Consider the following 21,166-nt stretch of genomic DNA (forward strand, 5'->3'; position numbering starts at 1 on the left):
CATTTCTCAGAGATGAGCAACCAGTTTCTATCCAACAGAAGAATTTTATTACCTCCCAAGTTTATCCTGTCTAATTGAGAGATCTAAAGAACTTGAAAACTTATATATGATTTGGTAATTTGATTAATAAAGGTGTCATTCTAAAACGGACTGTGGAAATTTTCTTATAATTAATATGGATATCTTTAGTTTGTGTGCGTGTCTGGGTGAAAAATGAAACCCTAAGTATATTATACTAGGAAGTAAAAGGATCAAACTGTAGGATAAGAAAATGTTAGCTTTATACATACAAATGCCTTCCCTCCAACTCATACACAGTAGTTGATAGAGTAGTGTTTGTAGCTTCAACCACATTAAGATAGGTGGACTTAAGAATTCCTTCACCAGCATGCTGAGAGTTGAAGTCCACACATCATAGTCACCCAGGTCAAGAAACACTGGTTTAACCAAGCAGGATTGTTGTCTGCACTGGCTTCCTTCAGCTGGGATGCCAGGCAGAAACCAGTGGGCGTGGTTCTCAGATTGGGGAAAGATAACTCTTTCCTGGGGTTGCACCCCCTTGGAAAAGGATACAACTTCAGAAAAGGCGGCAGGTCTGAGCAACACAGCCAGACCCGTTGTCCTCACGTGGATGCCTATCACTGCCCAGCCCTCCTTTGAATCACTCTTTGCTCTTCCATTCCTTGAGTTTCCAAACTCTTGCAACTAACCAATAAAGGAGAATATTTGTAGTTCAGGATTGAAATGAGGGCTCCTTGGTGCTCCCGAGCTTGGTTTCCTTGCAGATGTTTCATTATCCAAGTAGGTAACATCATCAGCGCTCAGCGTTGATGTTGTTACCTAGTTTTGACAATGAAACGCCTGCAAGAAAACCACCAAGCGAAACGTCTTCAAAGAAAAACAGGGAAGTCCATTTGCTTCTCGAAAAAGCACCTTTGGGACAAACATGACCTGGAAGACTGAGGATCTCCATTGACATTTCCTGCAGAAGTTTCATTACCTAACTAGATAACAACATCAGTGCCAAGGACCCCACGGTTCAAACCTGAGCTACAAGTATTCTTTTCTATTGGCCTGGTAGTTACTGTTTTTTTTTTAGGTGGTTCGGGAATCAACCTGTTTCAACTCCTACTTTCCCTAATGTTGCATTGCGTTAAGTTTTGAAGGCTATTTTGGAAGACCGCCTACATTTTGTCCAATTATGCGGAGTAGCACCGAGGACCCCTCTTGCGAACAACCCCGTCCTGGAAACGACTGTTTATTCGCGTGGGGAGGGAGGGGGAAAGGACCCCCTAGAACAGGCCAAGGAGCCTTTTGGGGGGGTGTGTACGTGTGTCTGTCTTTGTGCGTTAACACAACTTCCTTCCAACGCCCAAACCGCGGAGAGGCGCGGCGGAAAACTTTTTAGCGGGAACCGCCGCGCGCGCGCTCAGCCGGAAGCCGCTTCGGGGAACCGTTCGAGGACAGGACCGGAAGTGGGCGTGCCGGTCACGTGAGCGCGTCGCGCTTAGGGGTTAGGGGGTTGCCGTGACAGCGGGAGAGTCTCGGCGGGTTCGCTCGGGCGAAGCGGCGGCGGCGGGGCTGGTTCGGGGCGGCTGTCGGCTCTTTCCCGGGGGAAGACGAGCGAGGCCTTCCGGCGTCCGGGCTCGCTTGGTCTCCGCCGGCCTCATGGAGCGCTCCGGGGCCATGACGGACATGTACGACCAGGCGTTGCTGGGGATCTTGCAGCATGTGGGCAACGTGCAGGAGTTCCTGAACATCCTCTTCGGCTTCCTCTACCGCAAGACCGACTTCTACCGGCTCTTGCTGCAGCCTTCCGACCGGCTGGGTTTCCCGCCCGGCGTGGCCAAGAGCATGGCCCTTCGGGTAAGCCTTAGGCTGCCTCCCCTCTGGACGCCCGAATTGGCCTCTCCTGCCCGGGGTGGGGAGGAGGACTGAAGGGTTCAAGCAGGCGGTGGGAATCGGGTTCTGAAACCGTGACGTGATGGGCTGGTTTGGATGGAGACGGCCGTGGGTGTTTTGTTTGCCGAGATTCAGAAGTTGTGGCTGCTGCTGCTCCAACATGGGAGGCTTTTAGGAAGAGATGGGACAGCCATCTGTCTGAAATGGTATAGGGCAGGGGTAGGCAACCTTGGCTCTTTTATGACTCGTGGACTTCAACTCCCAGAATTCCTGAGCCAGCTATGCTGGCTATGCTGGCTCAGGAATTCTGGGAGTTGAAGTCCACGAGTCATAAAAGAGCCAAGGTTGCCTACCCTTGGTATAGGGCACAGGTCTGCGGCTCCCAGTCCTCTGCCATGTGCAGTCCAAAAAAAGTTCAACCAATCAATTCAAATATGCAGGGTAGGTGCATATCTCGCCTTGGCTCCACTCTTCAAACCCTGTTCTGCGCATGTACGTGCATGTGCACACATTTTTTTGCGGCTCCCAGTTTTTCCTTTTCTGAGGGAACCGCTTCCGAATGGCTCTTTCACTGTTTCAGGTTGCTGACCCCTGGTATAGGGTCTCCTGCTCCGGCAGGGGGCTGGACTAGAAGACCTCCAAGGTCCCTTCCAACTCTGTTATTCAGGGATGCAGCATATGTTTTTATCTGTTGTTAGGAGTTAGCCACCCCGAGTCTTGTATTTGAGACTCGTATAAATTTGAGATTGTACGTGAAAATGGATTGTACTGTGCAATATAGGGCAAAGTGAGCCAGTTAAGATTTAAGGAGGGACAGACCATGGCTTGGGGTAGCATCCTTGAGTCCTTCGGGAGAAGGGCGGTATACAAATTTAATAAAAGTAAAAAAGTAAAAGTATATAGCAAAAACTGGCTGTCGTCGGCATGGTTTATGCTGAATAGAATAGGTGTGTTTGGATCCAAATATGTTTATGAAATAGCTGTATCAAATTATGAGTAGGAAGGGATTCTTCAGCTATGAGTGAAGAATGGAAACAAATTTAGTTAAAAGGGTAGCTAATATGGTGTTTGGGGGGAGTGCAGCTATTTTTATTTAGTTTGATGCCTGCAGTGTAGTGGCAGACCTTCATTAACTTCATACTCTGCATTTTTTCTTTAAATCCAAATAAGAACACTGTCAAATTTCTTTATCCATAATGGACTTTGCCCCTCCTTTACACTCCCCACAAAATGCACTTGGATTCAATGCTTATGGATGTCAGGCAAGTAGATAAGTACTTTGCTCTTGGAGCTGAGCTGAACAATACAAGCAGTCCTGGACTTACAACAATTCATTTAGTGACTGTTGGAAGTTACAGTGGCGCTGAAAAAAAATGACTTATGACCGTTTTCCACACTTACGGCTGTTGCAGCATCCTTGTGGTCCCGTGATTTACATTTGGATGCTTGACAGCTGACTCACATTTATGACAGTTGCAGTGTCAGTCATGTGATCCCCTTTTGCGACCACCTGAGAAGCAAAGTCAATGGGGAAACCAGATTCACTGAACCACCATGTTACTAGTTTTAAGAACCGCAGTGATTCACTTAACGAAGGTGGCGAGAAAAGTCGTAAGATGGGGCAAAGCTCACTTAACCAATTTCTCACTTAACAACATATATTCTAGGCTCAGTTGTGGTCGTAAGCTGAGGACTGCCCGTACTGTTTGAAATTGAAATGCAGGCTTAGCTATTCTCTAGCGGTGGCCTGTAGGTTAATTGTTGGGTTGTTGCTTGATTTGCTGCATCATTTTCAGGCATTCAAAAACTTTGAGCATCTGGCCCGCCAAGATGATGAGAAAAGACAGCAAGAAATTGAGGGGAAATTGAAGAAAAGAGAGGCAGACCTGGTGGCGGCAGGAGAGAGAACAAAGGCGCCTGCTGCAATTGAAGAGGTTGAGATCACCTCAGCAGTGGAGCAGCAGGACTCTGGATTGGAAAGTGGAAAGGCTGCCGATTCAGAAGAGCCTGTGAGAGCAGAAGAAGCAGCAGAAGCACAAGTCGCTGAGACAACAGCAGAACTGCCGGCACCCGTCACCGCCCCTGTGGAAAGTGTGCAAACAGAATTCCCTAGGTGAGTGGCTCTAGTGGTGCTCTGGCCATGTCAAAGAGCTAGTGACAAAGTGCAGCCATACTGTGTTTCCTCGAAAATAAGACCTGGTCTTTTTTTTCCCTCCAAAAGAGGCATCAGGTCTTATTTTGGAGGGATGTCTTACCCGCTTACTTTAGGACCGCCAAAGCCAAGCCTCCCATGCCCCGACACCTGCCTCGCCAGCCCACTTCTTCTGTGGCCACTCGCTGCCACTTGCATACGTCGCCACCCGGCCTCCATTTTGCCATCAGAGGCCTTCCGAAAAGGCCTCTGATGGTGAAATGGAGGCCCGGGGGGGGGGCACACATGTCAATCCAGAGCTCGTTTCTCAGTTGCAGCGGCCTTTCTGGGAAACCTCTGATGGCAAAACAGAAGCTGGGGACAACATGCGCAAGTGGTGGCTAGCGGCCACAGAAGAAGTGGGTCAGCGAGGCAGGTGTTGGAACGTAGGAGGCCTGGCTGCAACTGTCCTAAGGTGAGTGGCTATGGGGTGTATAGGGCAGCTCCAACCCCCCCCCCCCAAATCCTGGCCATAGCTTGATTTTTACCTGTGCGCCTCGCCCCACCTCATGCAACCAGGTGCAATGGAGTGGGCGGGTTCTTTAGTATTTTGGGGGTAGGGCTTATATTGGGCGCACGTGTAAAAATCAAGCTACGTCTTATTTTTGGGGTTAGGGTTAGGGTTATTGATGCAACACACCCCATTATGTGGCTGGGATTTTGTGGGAATATTGTTCACAAATCTCAAAACCTGTACTCGGAGCAAAAGGCTTTGCAAGTCAAAATCACTATATTACAAAATTATCACTTACATACAGTTGTTCCACCTCTTTGTGTAATCTGATGCTTAATGATAGTCTGGCTCTTCTCATTATGATTTTTAAAAACTAAATAAAATATGTATGATACATTAATGAACAATAAAGGTAACATTGGCTTTAAGTCAATGTTTATGGTTTTAATACTACTGTACTATCTTACAGTTGTTATCAAACTGAAGTAATGAGTGAGACATTTTGATGTCTGAAACAATTCATTGAATATGCACTCTCATTCTCTCTTGCTTCTGGATAGTACCAAGAAATATTTATAAAACTTCAGATTGGTTTTTTTTAAAATCCAAGTTCCAAATTGGCAGTCTAGTTTACGCTGTGATGCCACTTTATAAACATCTTCCTATCACTTTTTCACTTTATTGTATGCATATAAAATTGTTCCGAAGTGGTGTGCAGATTCTTGGAATACATGAAACAACCATTTCCCCAATTAAATTGGAAAACACAACTGGCCAAAAGCCTGTTTAGCTGAAATTCCATTAGCGTCCAAGCACTATTCTATAATTAGAGAGGTTTAAAAGTGTGATGTGATTGTATAGTATTGGACTAAGTGCGGTGAGATCAAGGTTTGTTAATTCACCCTTGCCCTGGCAGCTGACTGAGTGATTTTGAGTTGGTCACTTTCTCTGAACACAGAATACCAGAGAGGTTGGTTGCTTTAAGAAAAGTTTGGAGAAAAAAGCCTCTTGAAATGAATAAGGTAAAACAGCTCTTGAAGTGACTTCTATACCTGGAAGTAAAATGGTCTTTGAAATGTCAATGAAGCTGCAAAAAGACATGTTGCTCTAGGACCCGGTTTTCTAATCAGAGGCTGGGGTGTTTTTGACCTGAAACTGTCTTGCAACCAATGAGGTTGCTTCCAAATTTTGATTTGGCTATTTATTTGCCTCAGCCTGAAAAACATCATTTGGAGTACGTGGTGATTTCACGATCTGGTTTTCAAGGCTGTTGTAAAAGATACTGCTAGCTATACATGAAAAATACGTTTTGCTGGATGAACAGTGGCTGCTCATTTTGGCAAGCAAGGTGATAGTGTTGCCTCAATTTTGCTCATTGGCTTGCTTATCAGACTGATTTGTGTTCTGGGGAAGAGATTATGCCAAAGAATATAAATATGTTTATTGGATTGTTATATATTTGAATCTTGTTTATAAATTAACAGTACAGATTTCATGACATGTTAGGCTAGTATGTGATTATCTGTTGCCAAAAAGCATCCATGGCCAGGATTTTTTTTAGTAAGTACACACAAATGATCTTGGTTGCATACATCTCAGAATTATTGTAACTTTTCAGTGCTTCCACTGGGTGGTGTCACTGTCCAGTTAATGCATCCTCCAAAAGTACTGTTATCTTTGAACTCTTTTTAAGTTTCCCTCTAGACATCCAGCTTAAAAGCTTGGCTAATAAGATGCTATGAATAATGTATTTTTTTTAGACACAGATGGATGGAAATTGAGATACAGTGTGATCTCCATCTGTGTAGCTGAGGGTAATAAGTCTCAGTTATGAAAAACAGGAAATAGTTAATAAATGAAGGATGGAATCTTGCCTCTTCCAAAGTTGTTGTTCTGATTTTGGAAGTGTTACACAAAATTACTCATTACGTTTATATAAATCAAGTTCTAGTTCAAATCAAGTCTGTATTCGGTGAAAAATAAATCATGCACCATTACTTGAAAGTAAGTGCCATTAAACTGAGAGGTACGTGGACAGAGGTTCGCCTGGTGCGTCAGTTGCGGCCCTATCTAGACCGGGATGCCCTGTGTACGGTCACTCATGCGCTCGTGACCTCTCGTCTTGACTATTGCAATGCTCTCTACATGGGGCTTCCCTTGAAGACCACTCGGAGGCTCCAACTGGTACAGAATGCGGCCGCGAGAGTTGTCTTGGGAGTTTCTCGGTACTCCCATGTTACACCTTTGCTCCGCGAGCTGCATTGGTTGCCAGTTGTCTTCCGGGTGAGGTTCAAGGTCTTAGTGATGGTTTTTAAGTCCTTACATGGCATGGGTCCGGAATACCTTGGGGACCACCTGCTGCCGGCGTTGACTCCCCTCCGCCCTGTGCGTTCCCACAGAGAGGGCCTCCTCAGGGTGCCTCCGGTCAGAGAATGTCGGCTGGTGGCCCCCAGGGGGAGGGCCTTCTCTGTGGGCGCTCCGGCTTTATGGAATCAGCTGCCGGTTGAGCTCCGGATGGCACCGGATCTCCGCTCCTTCCGGCGCGGGTTAAAGACCCATTTATTTGAACAAGCTGGCCTGGCCTGATGGGGAGTTACTTAGGGTTTTAATATTTATATATATTTTCTATTGTTTTTACTGTGGGCAATAATTTAATTCTTTTTTTAACTTTTGTATTTTTGTAGTTTTATGATATGCCCTGTTCACCGCCCTGAGTCCTTCGGGAGAAGGGCGGTATAAAAATTTAATAAAACCTAAACCTAAACCTAAACATAAGGTTCAGACATGTTTACCTTTTGCCTTTTTCAGTACAGTATTTGAGATACAAATATTTTTCTTTTTAGATGTAACCAAAGTATATATGATATGTTGCAGTTGGCTAAAGTAAAAACTTGATGATTTTTCTACCTTTCTACTGGAGATATTTATGCATTTCCCTCCCTCCCCCCCCCCAATATTCTTATGACTTTAAGGAGGGCAATGAATATCTGTTTTTGTGGAATATTCCACCCTTCAAAATAACGGCAAACGTTGTATGAAGGACATTCTGATGGGTCAGTAAGGATGGCAGAGGCTACGCTCATAGAATGTGAGCTTGACCTGCAAAAGCCCAGCACTTATTCCAAACACTGGAGAGATGTTGCAAATCAGCGTAAGCTGTCCTTGGCAACATGGATCCAATGGGCTGACTTGGTAGCTTTTCAAGGAGAATATTTGTAGCTCTGGTTGAAATGAGGGGTCTCTGAGCTTGGGTGTTTTCTTGCAGACGCTTTGTTACCCAAACTAGGTAACATCAACAATGCCTTGGGTCATGAAATGTCTGCAAGAAAACAGCCAACCTCAGAGAGCGCCCAGGACCCCTCATTTTGGCAGCTTTCATAAACTAAATACTGTTCACCTCTTTCTGGTACCGCTTTGGACGGCTAGTTTCAAACCCGAAAGGGGAGCTTCGCTTTTCATTTTATTTCCTGTTCCAACAGTGTTATGGCAACTTTGGCAGATGCACAACCGCACTTTCATAGGGAATCAATAAGATTCTTTCTACTCTTTCTGCTCCTCACACTCAAGCACTTCAGTTCAGTAATGCTGAGGGTTACGGAATCCAATGTGACAGTAGATATATTTCAGTTGCTGAGCCCTATTAATTTGGTTTAACCCCCTGCACCCTCCCTCATGGCAACAGACCCTGAGTGGTCTCCAAGTTCTGAACAACGAGACGGAAGAGTTGTCTACTTCATTGCCATCTGGTTTGTGCTGAGCTGTTCTTTACACCCTTTTTTTTCTGGGCTCGGGTATTTCCATCTGTTTTGACAAGTGGCTGTCTTCATTCTCTCTGTCTGAGCTCATCTGCTTTTTATTTTGAGTGCCCGCCTTCTCACTTAGCCCACTTATAGACTTGATTCTGCATACATTTGCCTGGCAGTATTTAAAATAAAATTGCATGTGCCGCCTGCCTCCTGATTTCTATTTATGTTCCTCGACACGGATTCTAAATTCTTTTTTTTTAAATTTTTAATATACATTGCTGCATTTCTCTGCTTGTTCTTTTTGTTGGCAAGGCCAACGCTTGGGAAGAAAGCCCTCTTTACCTGATAATTAGACCTGGCCTGGAATGAATAGGTTGTGAGGAAGTCTTTAACAGATAGAAAATGAAATCGGTGGTGAAATAAATTTGTATTTAATTTAGAAAGTCGAAACTTAACTTGGTATTCTTAAATTGAAAATATTTTTTTAAAAAGCAGTGGAAGCTTCCCACAACAAATAGCTAATGGCTTGGGCCTGGATGGAAGAATCTTCAATATAACTAATTAACAGAGAGCAATCCTACGTATCAAATGGGTTTTGGATCATGTTTTTCGAACAGACGGAGGAAGTAAAATAACATTTACTGCCTTTTGATATGTTGTTAGATTCTCGGAATGGCTTGTATACTATTAGCAGAAAAAGGGTAGTTATTAACTGGGTATACAGACCTATGGCCACTGAAGAAGAGAAACAAATTCTAGCACGGATTTTTCAAGTTAAACCATTAGGCCTTAAATAACTGGCTGCTAACATCAAGACAAGCAACCAGAACTACTCATGAATAGTCTCGAACAAAAGCTTTATTGTTAATCACCTATATTACAAGAATCTCACCAGACTGACTGCATTGCTTTGGGAGCTGTCAGGTAAGGCGGCTTCAGGGATTCTGGATGAGGTCAGGCCTGTGCCGCTTTCTGCAGTGCAAGGACTCCAACCTCAATTCTTTCTTAACACCTCCCTCCAGTCTAGCAAGAGATTCCACCACATCTATGAGCATCTGGGGAAAGGAAGAGACTAATGGAGCTGGTCTTTCAGCAGCGCAGATTGTATCTTCTCTTGCTGTTTTCTCAGCAGCCTGTCCAGGAGTTGAACATTATTTATTGGTTTGAGATGACGAAAGAGAAGACTTGTCTGCCAAACATAGACTATGAAACTCTAGCAGCTAACTCCGCCCCCCACCCCGGCTTTTTTTTTTTTAAACTACTCGGTTGGCTATTCTACTACATCACCTTCATATTTATTGGCTTTTTTTTTAAAAATCCTGCCTTTATTTTTTTTACACTCAAAGCAGGCAAACATACCTAATGCTCTTTCCTTCTGTCCCATTGGGAGAGTTGGAAGTACAAAACTCCCTTGGAGTTTTTGGGAGTTCTTGGAAGTTCTTGGAAGTAAAAAAAAAGAAATTGCGGCACTAAATGGGGTGTGGTAGAAGTAGGCAAACCAGGGCTAATGATGGCAATCATCATTATAACCACGAGGGATTGTTTGCAAGTGAAGCTCATTTGAGCTCTTCGCTGCAGCAGGAAAGAATAAGGAGGAGTTGATAGATTGAACAAAAATAGGTTACATTGGTAGAGTAGAATTAATACACCTGTGAGACCTATTTATGACTTGGATGCTTCCCCAAAGATTTGCCTGCCTTGAAGTTTTCTGTGACCCAGAATTTAATGTGTGTTTTTTCCCCTGGCTGTATGATTGCTTGAATTCAAGGACATAGTTCTAGTCTTGTAGTAGGTTCTCAGATTGAAGAGAATCAGTTGCGTTTAATCCTTCCTGGTTTGTGGACACACAGTATGAGGGTACACTTTTTCTGTTACATTTACTTAGTTCTTCCTATTAGTCTTGCACACCTCTGTTAGGAACATGATAGCAAGGCATATTTCCGTAACACATTTTGCACGTTGGGTTGAAATATGCATGCTTCTGATTTTCTTTGGGCATAGAACTGTGGTTCATTATCCTTTCAATTGCTGTGTGTGAATTTTGGTCTGTAAATTTTGTAGGGTTGTGACTTTGTAGGGTAGACCTCATTGCCCCAAGGATCTATCAGCAGACCAGGGGCAATAAAATGAAATGGCATGGCAACTTTGGATCGGCCTACCATTTTTCATGGATTATTTCGGCAGTTGCTCTGTTGTTGCAGAATCACAACCAGCTCTCTCGCTTGTCAAAGGATGCCAGATGCCAGATTTCAAAACGCAACTGTAATCATGTCTTTCATCTTAATGTTACTTGGTTTGGGAGTTGGGAATGAGGACACGGAGATCATCTGAAACCTAGGTTGAATATACATTGATATTTCCCCCTGCTTGCTGCTTCATTTAACTGAGGCACACTTTTTTGGCTGTAAGCAAGGGGAGAAAGTGCAAATGGCTTCAATAAAACACGACTTCTTTGCTTACAGTGGGCCCTCATTAAAATGGAGAAACTTATAAAATCCTCACCAGAACAGCCCCAATCCTGTCATTGTAGTATTGTGACTTTGGAAGGGGTAATTCAAGTTACTTCATGTTGTGCACAGTTTAGGTTTGTCTAGGCTTGAAAAGACTTGCTTTGAAATCAGAGCTGGCAGAACATACATATCTTCCTTAAGCATCCAAGACTCATTTTCTTTCCAATATATTCTGCACAACTCTCCCCAACAGCTTTTGCAGGGAGCCGCTGTGTGGCCCATTAAGTTTCCAAGCGTCGCTTCCTGAACGCAGCAGGCCTTTCTGCTTTTAATCTTCATTTCTTAAGAGAAGTAAACTTCAATATCCTGTCAGGGATCTCCTGGAGCTGCTTTGCCTACTGATACTTGCATTTTAATTCCTTCGATATCAGAAAAGGGCTGCAAGCCCTACCATAAAGAACTCTAGTAACTCTCATTAGTCCGACTTAAATGTTGGATAAAAGATGTGCATTTCTTCTGTCCTGAAGTTTTATTGGTTTAAAGTGATCATTTTATTTTTTTTTATTTTTTTTTATATTCCATTTATATCCCGCCCTTCTCCAAAGACTCAGGGCAGCTTACAAGCTTAGCAGTAGCCTTCATTCTATGTATATGCCTGCTTATTAGGGCTTTCACACACACCCCAAGCGGCATTATTACAAAGTCAGCTTATTGCCCCCAACAATCTGGGTCCTCATTTTACCTACCTCGGAAGGATGGAAGGCTGAGTCAACCTTGAGCCTGGTGGGATGCGAACCTGCACTAATTGCAGGCAGCTGGTGTTACTTAAGGAGGCATTAGCCCACTGCTCCACCAAGGCTCTTTTAAACATACAAAAGAGTTTGTGCAAATACGGTGCTTTCCTGTAAGTAGGACATGTTAGTAAATAGCCCTAGGCACATGCTTTGTAGGTCTGACTTGGTTGGTTGTGTAACTTACGTTGGCATTTATGCCAATCTCATTATTTCGGGTTGGGCAAGGCTGCTAAAGATTATAGGTAGTCCTCGATTTACAGTAGTTCATTCAGTGACCATTCAAAGTTGCAATGGTACTGAAAATAGTAACTTATGACCATTTTTCACACTTAACGACCATTGCAGCGTTCCCAGGGTCCTGTGATCAAAATTCAGACTCTTGGCAACTGACTCATATTTAGGAGGCTTGCAGTGTCCTTGGGTCATGTGGTCCCCTTTTCTAACCTTCTGAGAAGCAAATGGTTGATGGGAAAACCATGTTCACTTAACAATCATGTTGCTAACTTAAGAACTGTGGCAAGAAAGGTCATAAAATGGGACAAAACTCACTTAACAAGTGTCTCACTTAGCAACAGAAATTTTGGGCTCAATTACCTCTTTCTGTCTTTGGAATTGAAGGGATATACGCCATGCTATGTTTTGTTAATCATGACTTATTGAATAAACTCCAAATGGACGTGTTTCTCTAACATAGGAAGCCAGAAGGCATGTTCATAGACCACTGCAAGCAGATTTATACAGACCACATTATGATTTAATGTGGTATATGAACCTAGCCATTTAGTCACTAACCAGTATTAGAAATTGTATAATAACTTACAGTTATATTATTCATTTTTTTCCTTGGAAGTTATTGCATTTCTCAGAATGTCTGCAGTATGACAAATGCTTCACCTTAAAATGCTCAGAATTTCTAATGTAAGTTAGAAATTTAATACAGGCTTTGTTTGGAATAGCATTAGCACTTCTATACCCCTTCACAAGGCTTTAAAGCCCTCTCTAAGCAGTTTACAGAGTCAGCATATTGCCCTCCAGCAATCTGAGTCCTCATTTTACCCACCTCGAAAGGATGGAAAGCTGAGTCAACCTTGAGCCAGTGAGAATCGAACTGCTGGCAGCCGGCAGTCAGCAGAAGCCACCTGCCATACTGCATTCTAATCCACTACGCCACCATGGCTTTAAAAATCAAAATCAGCCATATTGATGCGAAGTGGAAAATTACATTTGTTCGTACCTTTATTAGGCCAATTGAAGGTGTATGAGATAGCATATACTTTATTGACTCCCTGAGAATTTCGGCGGATAAAGAGTTCTCAGAAGCTCAGAAGGTTGCATAAAGGCTTGTAAACCGTTGATCGGTTCGATAAAGTTGTCTTAATCTGGAGTTTTTAATTTGTTGGAAATAAAGGACCTGTTTGGGAAGCAGAACCCTGAAATGCAGGACTTCAGCCAGATCTAATTGATGCCGAAATGCTCCTGAAAACCCTAGCACTTTGGGTTCATTAATATTTATGAGGAGGCTGTTGGGTGTATCCAACTTTTTAATGAAATCTGTCTTACGCAAACTGGTAGGGGCAGTAAGTACGCCACGCCTGGCATACTTAGTGGATGTATGGGGTTTTCTAGTGAAGGAGACTTTGGAAGAACCGTTAGGAAATCATCGAGGACCTATCTCACCGTTTGTCAGAGTTTGATCTTGATGTAGGACTTGTGGCTCTGATAAGGCTTCTAGGTCCACGTTTGAGCCCAAAATCAACATGATCGCGTGAAGTACTAGTACCACTTTACAATGCCTTGGTAAGGCCACACCTGGAATACTGCATCCAGTTTTGGTCACCACGATGGAAAAAAAGATGTCGAAACACTAGAAAGAGTACAGAGAAGAGCAACAAAGATGATTGGGGGACTGGAGGCTAAAACATATAGGGAACGGTTGCTGGAATTGGGTATGTGTAGTTTAACGAAGAGAAGGGTGAGGGGTGACATGATAGCAGTGTTCCAGTATCTCAGGGGCTGCCACAAAGAAGAGGGAGTCAAGCTATTCTCCAAAGCACCTGAAAGCAGGACAAGAAGCAACGGATGGAAACTAGTCAAGGAGAGAAGCAACCTAGAACTAAGGAGAAACTTCCTGACAGTTAGAACAATTAACCAGTGGAACAACCTGCCTCCAGAAGTGGTGAATGCTCCAACACTGGAGGTTTTTAAGAAGAGACTGGCCAGCCACTTGTCTGAAATGGTATAGGGTTTCCTGCCTGAGCAGGGGGTTGGACTAGATGACCTCCAAAGTCCCTTCCAACTTCTTCTTCTTCTTCTTCTTCTTCTTCTTCTTCTTCTTCTTCTTCTTCTTCTTCTTCTTCTTCTTCTTCTTCTTCTTCTTCTTCTTCTTCTTCTTCTTCTTCTTCTTCTTCTTGCTCTTCCTCTTCTTCTTCTTGCTCTTCCTCTTCTTCTTCTTCTTGCTCTTCCTCTTCCTCTTCTTATTCTTATAGAATGATTCCTCCTTGGTTCAAGGCTTATGAGTTTATGAGTTACTTTTTCCTGTGTGTTTCACAAACTGAACCTAATTGAAAGTGTGCAGTGGTGGAAATGTCATGGCAGGACCATTCTGCACAGAGGCCTTTTGCTCCCTTTTTTCTTTTTCTGGATGGATCAGGGGAATAAGGATTCTCCCCCCCTCCCCCCCCCCCGTCCTGGTAGTTCTTCTTCTAATGACCGGTAGATGGCGGTAACACATGCTTCTATTAGATGAATGCCACCTTAATTTGTGGCTAAGTGACTCAGATTTCAAAGAGCAGCGATGTTTACCCTAACATACCTAAGCTTTTATGGACCAGAGTCCCTTCAGCAAATACATAACATACTTATGTAATTAGCTGTGTACAGAGAAAAGAAACAGATTAGAACAAACAAAATGAGTCTTGAGTAGACAATGGTCATATTACTGTCTGGTATATATCTCCCCTTTCAAACCGAATCATGGCTTTATGCATGTAAGTGGGCTTTGGTACTTTGATATCTGTGAGATAAAATAGAAAAGAATTACAAGTGGAGGAGGAAAATTTGGTTGCTGGTTAAGGACCTTTTTAGGTGGACTTTATATATATATGTAAAGGTAAAGGTTCCCCCGCACATGCGTGCTAGTCGTTTCCAACTCTAGGGGCCGGTGCTCATCTCCGTTTCAAAGCCGAAGAGCCGGCGCTTGTCTGAGGACATCTCCGTGGTGATGTGGCCGGCATGACTAGACACCAAAGGCGCACGGAACGCTGTTACCTTCCCACCATAGTGGTCCCTATTTTTCTACTTGCATTTTTACGTGCTTTTGAACTGCTAGGTTGGCAGAAGCTGGGACGAGTAACAGGTGTTCACACTGTTACACAGCGCTCGGGATTCGACCCGCCAAACTGCCGACCTTCTGATTGACAAGCTCAGCATCCTAACCCACTGAGCCACCGCGTCCCTCTGGACTTTGTATAGGTACAGTCTAAAACAAGGGTGTCCAGCCTTGGCAACTTTTAAGACCTGTGGATTTCAACTCCCCAAATTCCCCACCCAGCCCTGGGGAATTCTGAGAGTTGAGGTCTATAGGTCTTAAAGTTGCCAAGGTTGGACCCTGCTGGCCTGAAAGTAATGCAAAAAATTAAGATAAACCTCCTGAGGAATATAACTTTAAAATACTTTTGAAATTGAGGGTTGAAATTACGTAGCACGGCTTCACCAAGAGGAGTCATCTGGATGTATATAGACTGTAGTTCCCAGATTTCTACCTAGCATAACCTTTTGAGCTGTGAAAGGAAATTGGGAGTTGCAAAGTCTGTGCAAAATGTATATTGCCAGATTGAGGTTAGCTGCGCAAGGAAGGGAGCTGTTTTTCTATTTTGCTATTTCACCCCGAAGCTATTAGGTACGCAGTTCAAAATCACAATTTCCACAGTATTGAGACACCTCAACTTTATTGTTCTATCTATGTAATCATAAAAAATGATGCTAAAAATTTCAGCAGTTTTGTATTGGCACGATTGGTCGTTGTTTTATTTAAGAGGGTCATCTGCCCAAATTTTCTTTCATACTGTAATAAAGAAAATAGACGAAAAGGATTTGTTGCTAAATTTTCGATAAGAGGGTTGTGCGTGAGGAAAGGCTACAGGTAGCACTTGACTGACAACCACAATTGAGCCCAAAATTTATGTTGCTAACTGAAACCTTTGTTCAGTGAGTTTTGCTCCATTTTATATGACCTTTTTTGCCACAGTTGTTAAGTGAATCATTACAGCTGTTAAGCTAGTAACATTGCTAAGCACATTGGTTTGTGCTTAAATTGTAAGCCGCTCTGAGTCTTCGGAGAAGGGTGGGATATAAATGGGATTAAAATAAAAATAAAAAAATAAACATGGTTGTAAAATGAATCTGGCTTCCCCAGGGCAGCTATAAATATGATTTTTATTTTATTTTTTTTTAAAAAAGAGATGTGAGGAATGAAATTGGGAGGAATCAGCTAGACAAATGAACCTGTCTGAACAAGGTTCACTTTGGGATTTGGTGTCTGATCTTTCTCTTCAGTCAGGTAAAAACCCAATAGACACGTTACCTTTCCTGTAGGTGTATGCAGGCAGAATTTGCACGTAGACCTGCGCTTGGAGATCAACACAGATTGGTGTGTGGTCTGGTAGAGACAAGATGGAGCTACAGTAATTGCCCCCTTTATTCCCAGCATTGAGAGGAACATCCTCAAAGCCTTGCCTAAGTCTTCTTTCTAGCTTGTACAATTTTTTGTAGGCTAGTAATTGCTATGAATCTCTAGGCCTTTTATCTATTAGAAGCATAGCCTCAGGTTAAAAAAAAAATCTAGGTGTTTTATGCTTAATAGCATCCCTGTCTTGAACTTAATTTGGGAGGGGAATCTTCTTGCTTGAAGTACTTATTATCACAGTACTGTTCATCTGTCAATGCAAGCGTTGCCTGTAAATTTTTCACTTCATCTTCACTGTATTTCCCAGTTGTCGCATTGTATTTAAGTGATGATCCTGAAAGATAACTTAAGTCTTGGGTCTTTTTTCAGCCCTGTTAAGCTAATGCTAAAATCCAAGAGTGGGCCACAATGGGCAGAAGGTCCCTGATTCAATTGTAGCCCTCTCTGGTTAAAATAATGTAGTATCAGTTACTAGGAGAAGCTCTAATGCTGGGATGATGATGATGATGATGGAAGGGACCTTGGAGGTCATCTAGTCCAACCCCCTGCTCAGGCAGGAAATCCTATACCATTTCAGATATATGGCTGTCTAGTCTCTTCTTACAAATTTCCAGTGTTGGAGCATTCACCACTTCTGGAGGCAGGTTGTTCCACTGGTTAATTGTTCTAACTGTCAGGAAGTTTCTCCTTAGTTCTAGGTTGCTTCTCTCTTTGGTTAATTTCCATCTATTGCTTCTTGTCCTGCCTTCTGGTGCTCTGGTAAATAAATTGACCCCCTCTTCTTTGTGGCAACCTCTGAGATATTGGAATGCTGCTATCATGTCTCTCCTAGTCCTTCTCTTTATTAAACTAGACATGCCCAATTCTAACAATCGTTCTTTATATGTGGAAAGTGGAAGGATGTAGAAGAAGAGGACGATCAGCAACAAGGTGGATGAACTCAGTTATGCTGGCATTGAATGCACTGTTGGAAGAGCTGAAAAATCAGTCAGAGATGGATGAAAATGTACACGTCACTTGGAGCCAAAAATGATTTGATGTGACATAATCGCATCACTAGGAGAGTTTTTGTGACCCCGAAGAACAAGCGACAGAGTACTTAGAATAGCTTAGTTAGTTGGCAAATATTGGGTTCTGTCACTGTCACCTTTTTTTCTTTTTCTTTTTTAACTTAAGACGTAAGTTGCAAAAAAACACAAAAAACCAGAACATCTCAATCCTAAAATTCTGGTGATTGCGAACAATCACTTGGATGTAACAATAGCAATAGCACTTAGACTTATATACCACTTCATAGTGCTTTACCGCCCTCTCTAAGCAGTTTACAAAATTAGCGTGTTGCCCCCAGCACTCTGAGTCCTCATTTTATCAACTTCGGAAGGATGGAGTCAACCGTGAGCCGGTGAGAATTGAACTGCTGGCAGTTGGCAGAATTAGCCTGCAATATTGCGTTTTAACCACCATGGCTCTCCTTTAGTTTACTATGTAAGTATCAAATACCTATCAAATGAGAATATTACATAGGTTTCTTTTTAGGTAAGAATTCTTAGATGTTTTCTATCACCTATCCTATCTGGCATTAAATTATGCATTATTACATTAAGGTGAATTAAGCCCCAGATTTTAATGTTGAATCTTGATATACAGCCAGTGTTTCCATGTATCACTAGCCAGTTCTTCCTGCAGAGGAAAGGAGATAATTATCCATGCTCAAGACAAAGGCAAAAATCGGGGAAGGAGTTGTTGAATCTCTTCTTAGATTTTGACCAGCGTTCTGAAAACTGCAAGAAATTGAATTTGCTCTCTCTAAACATGTAAAGACCGAACAGACTCCTGGAAAAAAAAATGCCCACTGTATTCTACATTTGGGAACAGTGTGGCAACCCTTCTTAAATCCATTAAGAGACAAGCTCTTTAATGATGAATTGAGTAGCCTGTTTACAGATCCTTGGCTTTGAGAAGAAATAGCAGTACATACATAACATACAGCTGCATTGATAGGAGTTGATTTGTTCCTGCTTATGTTTTTAATGATTTCACTTTCCTCCTAAAGACGCAGCCATGTGCAAATAGAACAAGGCAACACTCAACCCTTTATTTAAAAGTTAATGTTTTTTTCCCCACCGTCTCCCACAATGTCAGTGCCACAAGGTTTGTAGCTACTGCTGTACTGCTCTATTCCTATTTAGCTACCCAGCTTTGCTAATAGTTCAAGTGCTTTGACCCAACTTGCTTTGCTGTGTGACCTTTCTTCTTTGAATCTCCATCTTTTGAGTTTCCCTAAACTCCAAGGCTTTTGTATCAAACAGAATAGTCAGTGTATATCTGCTGATGTGGATAAACGGGTCAGGGAAAAAAAAAGATTTACTCTCCTGAATTGTTTTTTTTTTTTTGTTAAGTCCATCTATTTTTTTTTACCAGTTAACTGCCAGGAAAAGTATGCAACTCACTTTGAAAAACCAACACTGTATTATGGAGGAACAGAATGTCTGAAACTGAAGATAAAACTTGAGTATATGTTTTGGTTGTTTAAGAGATCTAAAAGACCTGACACTGTCTGCAGCCATAAATAAAACACAGATTCAGGTGAACTAAAAAATTAAATACTGATCATAGTCTCTAGAAAAATATTCCTTAATCTGATCCCAGTTAAAATGCAATTTGCTGCTTAGCATTGGCCGACGCCACACTCTAAAAGTCACAATCAATCACGTTATTTTTTTAAAAAAAATTAAGATTCACATTTGTCCAGTGTCTGCTTTGAATAACTATTTGGGGATCCATCCTATTTATGGGAATTACATGGCTGGCCATCTTATACATAACAATCCTAAGTGGCTCACAACAACCTTCAGTAAAAACCGAAAGATAATAACAATCCACTCTTGCAAGGACAACAACAACAACACACACCACATCATGGTGCCACAACATCCCGCCAGTTCCCATTGCTGATCCTAGCTCAATGCTTGGGGCAAGAGCCAGGTCTTCATGGGCTTCTGGAAGATGAAGAGGGTGGAAGTCCTTCTTATGAATCAGAAAACGACGTATTTTAAGAGGCCAAACGAATCCAGGTCCCCAACGTCTCCATGAAGTCATGTTTCAGCCTCGTAAAAATGTTAACTTCCCAATGGAATATTGAACCCTGCTGAAATAAGTGTGGAGCCTGGAGGTGATGGCAGCTCCTGTGGGACACACCAGATCTCTCCATTAAGACGTTCTAGAAATTGGTCTACACTCATTTCAGTTTTCTGCTGCCTTCCTTCTTTCCTTCCTTGTCCAGAGGAGAAAGCCTTCCCTTTTAAACTTCTGAGAAGGAATGAAGGTTGATGGCTTCAGCCATGGATGAGCCTGCAGTAAGAGTGTGGGCATGTCCAGTGTACACCCCCCTCTCCCATATACCAGAAAATAGTATGGAGGGGGGGTTATTTTTTATTTTATTTTTTATTTTTAATTCCATTTATATCCCGCCCTTCTCCGAAGACTCAGGGCGGCTTACAAGCTTAGCAGTAGCCTTCATTCTATGTATATGCCTGCTTATTAGGGCTTTCACACCCCCCCCAAGCGGTATTATTACAAAGTCAGCTTATTGCCCCCAACAATCTGGGTCCTCATTTTACCTACCTTGGAAGGATGGAAGGCTGAGTCAAGGCTGAGTATTTGAGGGTTTACAAGTCAAAACTATCAGAAATGACCCTGAAAATCTAGAGCAGGCAGTTACAAAGGACAGATCTACCACCAGCCCTTCGGCAGAGGAACTGCAAGGTTTAACGTTGCCGAAGTTTCTCTTGTTATTCGGGTTTATAGGAACATTAACCCAATTTCACGCTCTTGAAGTTTTATTTGTTGTCCAGTTATATTTACTGGGGAGGAATGATTTGGAGGGAGAGAGAGAGAGAGAGAGAGAGAGAGAAAGAGAAAGATTTGTATTTATTGGAAGCATAATACCTTCCCTCTGCTTTCCTGTTTTATTTGTCCTCCAGTCTGTTTGGCTCCTGAAATCTCCAAGCATTTTAGGAAGCTGGGGATCAGGTTTGTTCTTGTGTTGCCATAACGACTGTCTCCATGGAAATGATGATCCAATGAGAGAACTTTTGTAGACTCGGTTATCTTTCTTTCTTTCTTTCTTTCTTTCTTTCTTTCTTTCTTTCTTTCTTTCTTTCTTTCTTTCTTTCTTTCTTTTCTTTCTTTCTTTCTTTCTTCACCATTGCAGAACCTGATTTTTTTTTTGGTTATTGTTGTTATTGCTGTCGTGGTTGTTTGATTGATTGTTTTGATAAACGTTGATAGCCAGCAGCAGGGCTTCTGGTCCAGGTCATCCACTTACCTTCTGCTTCTTCTTCTTCTTTTTCTCTCCCCCCCCCTTTGGAATTGCATGAGACAAGCCAAGGTGAAGCCCCAAATTGGAGCATATTCCTCAACATGAAGGACTTCCTGCCAGCCAGGAAGAGAGTGGGAGGCTCTGGCACTCTGCCCTGGGCAGCTTTGAAAAAGCTAGAGATCAGCTGTCTGTCTTGCAAGGCTTTCTGAGGCTTGATGCTGGCAAGGAATATTTTTGTACTTACGGCAAGCCAGAAAGGGAAGGTGTATCTGCCAGATTTTTTATTTCACAATTGAGAAGTGGGACTGCAAGCCCGCACATGTATTTTGTCCTCATGCTAGCAGAGTTCCCCCAGCAAACATTGCATTGTGCATGGTGCCCAACTATTTTATGTGTGTCTTTAGCAATCTTCTTATTGTGAGCATTCTACCTAGTGAAGGTCAGTTCTGTTCCATGTTTTACCTCCCTTACCTTTAGGAAAGTTTTATACATTTATTTATTCAATTTCTATAGCCATCCATCTCAATCAATGACTCTAGGTCAATGATGGAGAACCTTTTAGGGACCAAGTGTCCAAACTGCATCCCCAAACCCACTTATGTATTGTTGGGTGCCAGATGGGTG

General features: G+C 42.6%; 1 protein-coding gene across 4 annotated transcripts in view; it reads left to right on the forward strand.

Moving 5' to 3' along the window:
* Nucleotides 1–1,512: 1,512 nt before the first annotated feature.
* Nucleotides 1,513–21,166, forward strand: part of NUDCD3 (NudC domain containing 3) — a 58,196-nt gene continuing 38,542 nt past the window's right edge. For 3 of the 4 annotated variants that reach the window (XR_014493161.1, XM_083368372.1, XM_083368373.1), the window contains exons 1-2: nucleotides 1,513–1,866; nucleotides 3,699–4,015. Coding sequence is in view for 3 of the 4 variants with exons in the window: in XM_083368372.1 (XP_083224498.1) it covers nucleotides 1,669–1,866; nucleotides 3,699–4,015 (515 nt within the window). In the remaining variant the exon portion in view is untranslated. The remainder of the gene's footprint in view (nucleotides 1,867–3,698; nucleotides 4,016–21,166) is intronic. The other variant, XM_083368371.1, reaches the window with a different exon arrangement.

The sequence above is a fragment of the Vipera ursinii genome (genome assembly GCF_947247035.1).
Source record: "Vipera ursinii genome assembly, chromosome: 8".
Lineage (NCBI taxonomy): Eukaryota > Metazoa > Chordata > Lepidosauria > Squamata > Viperidae > Vipera > Vipera ursinii.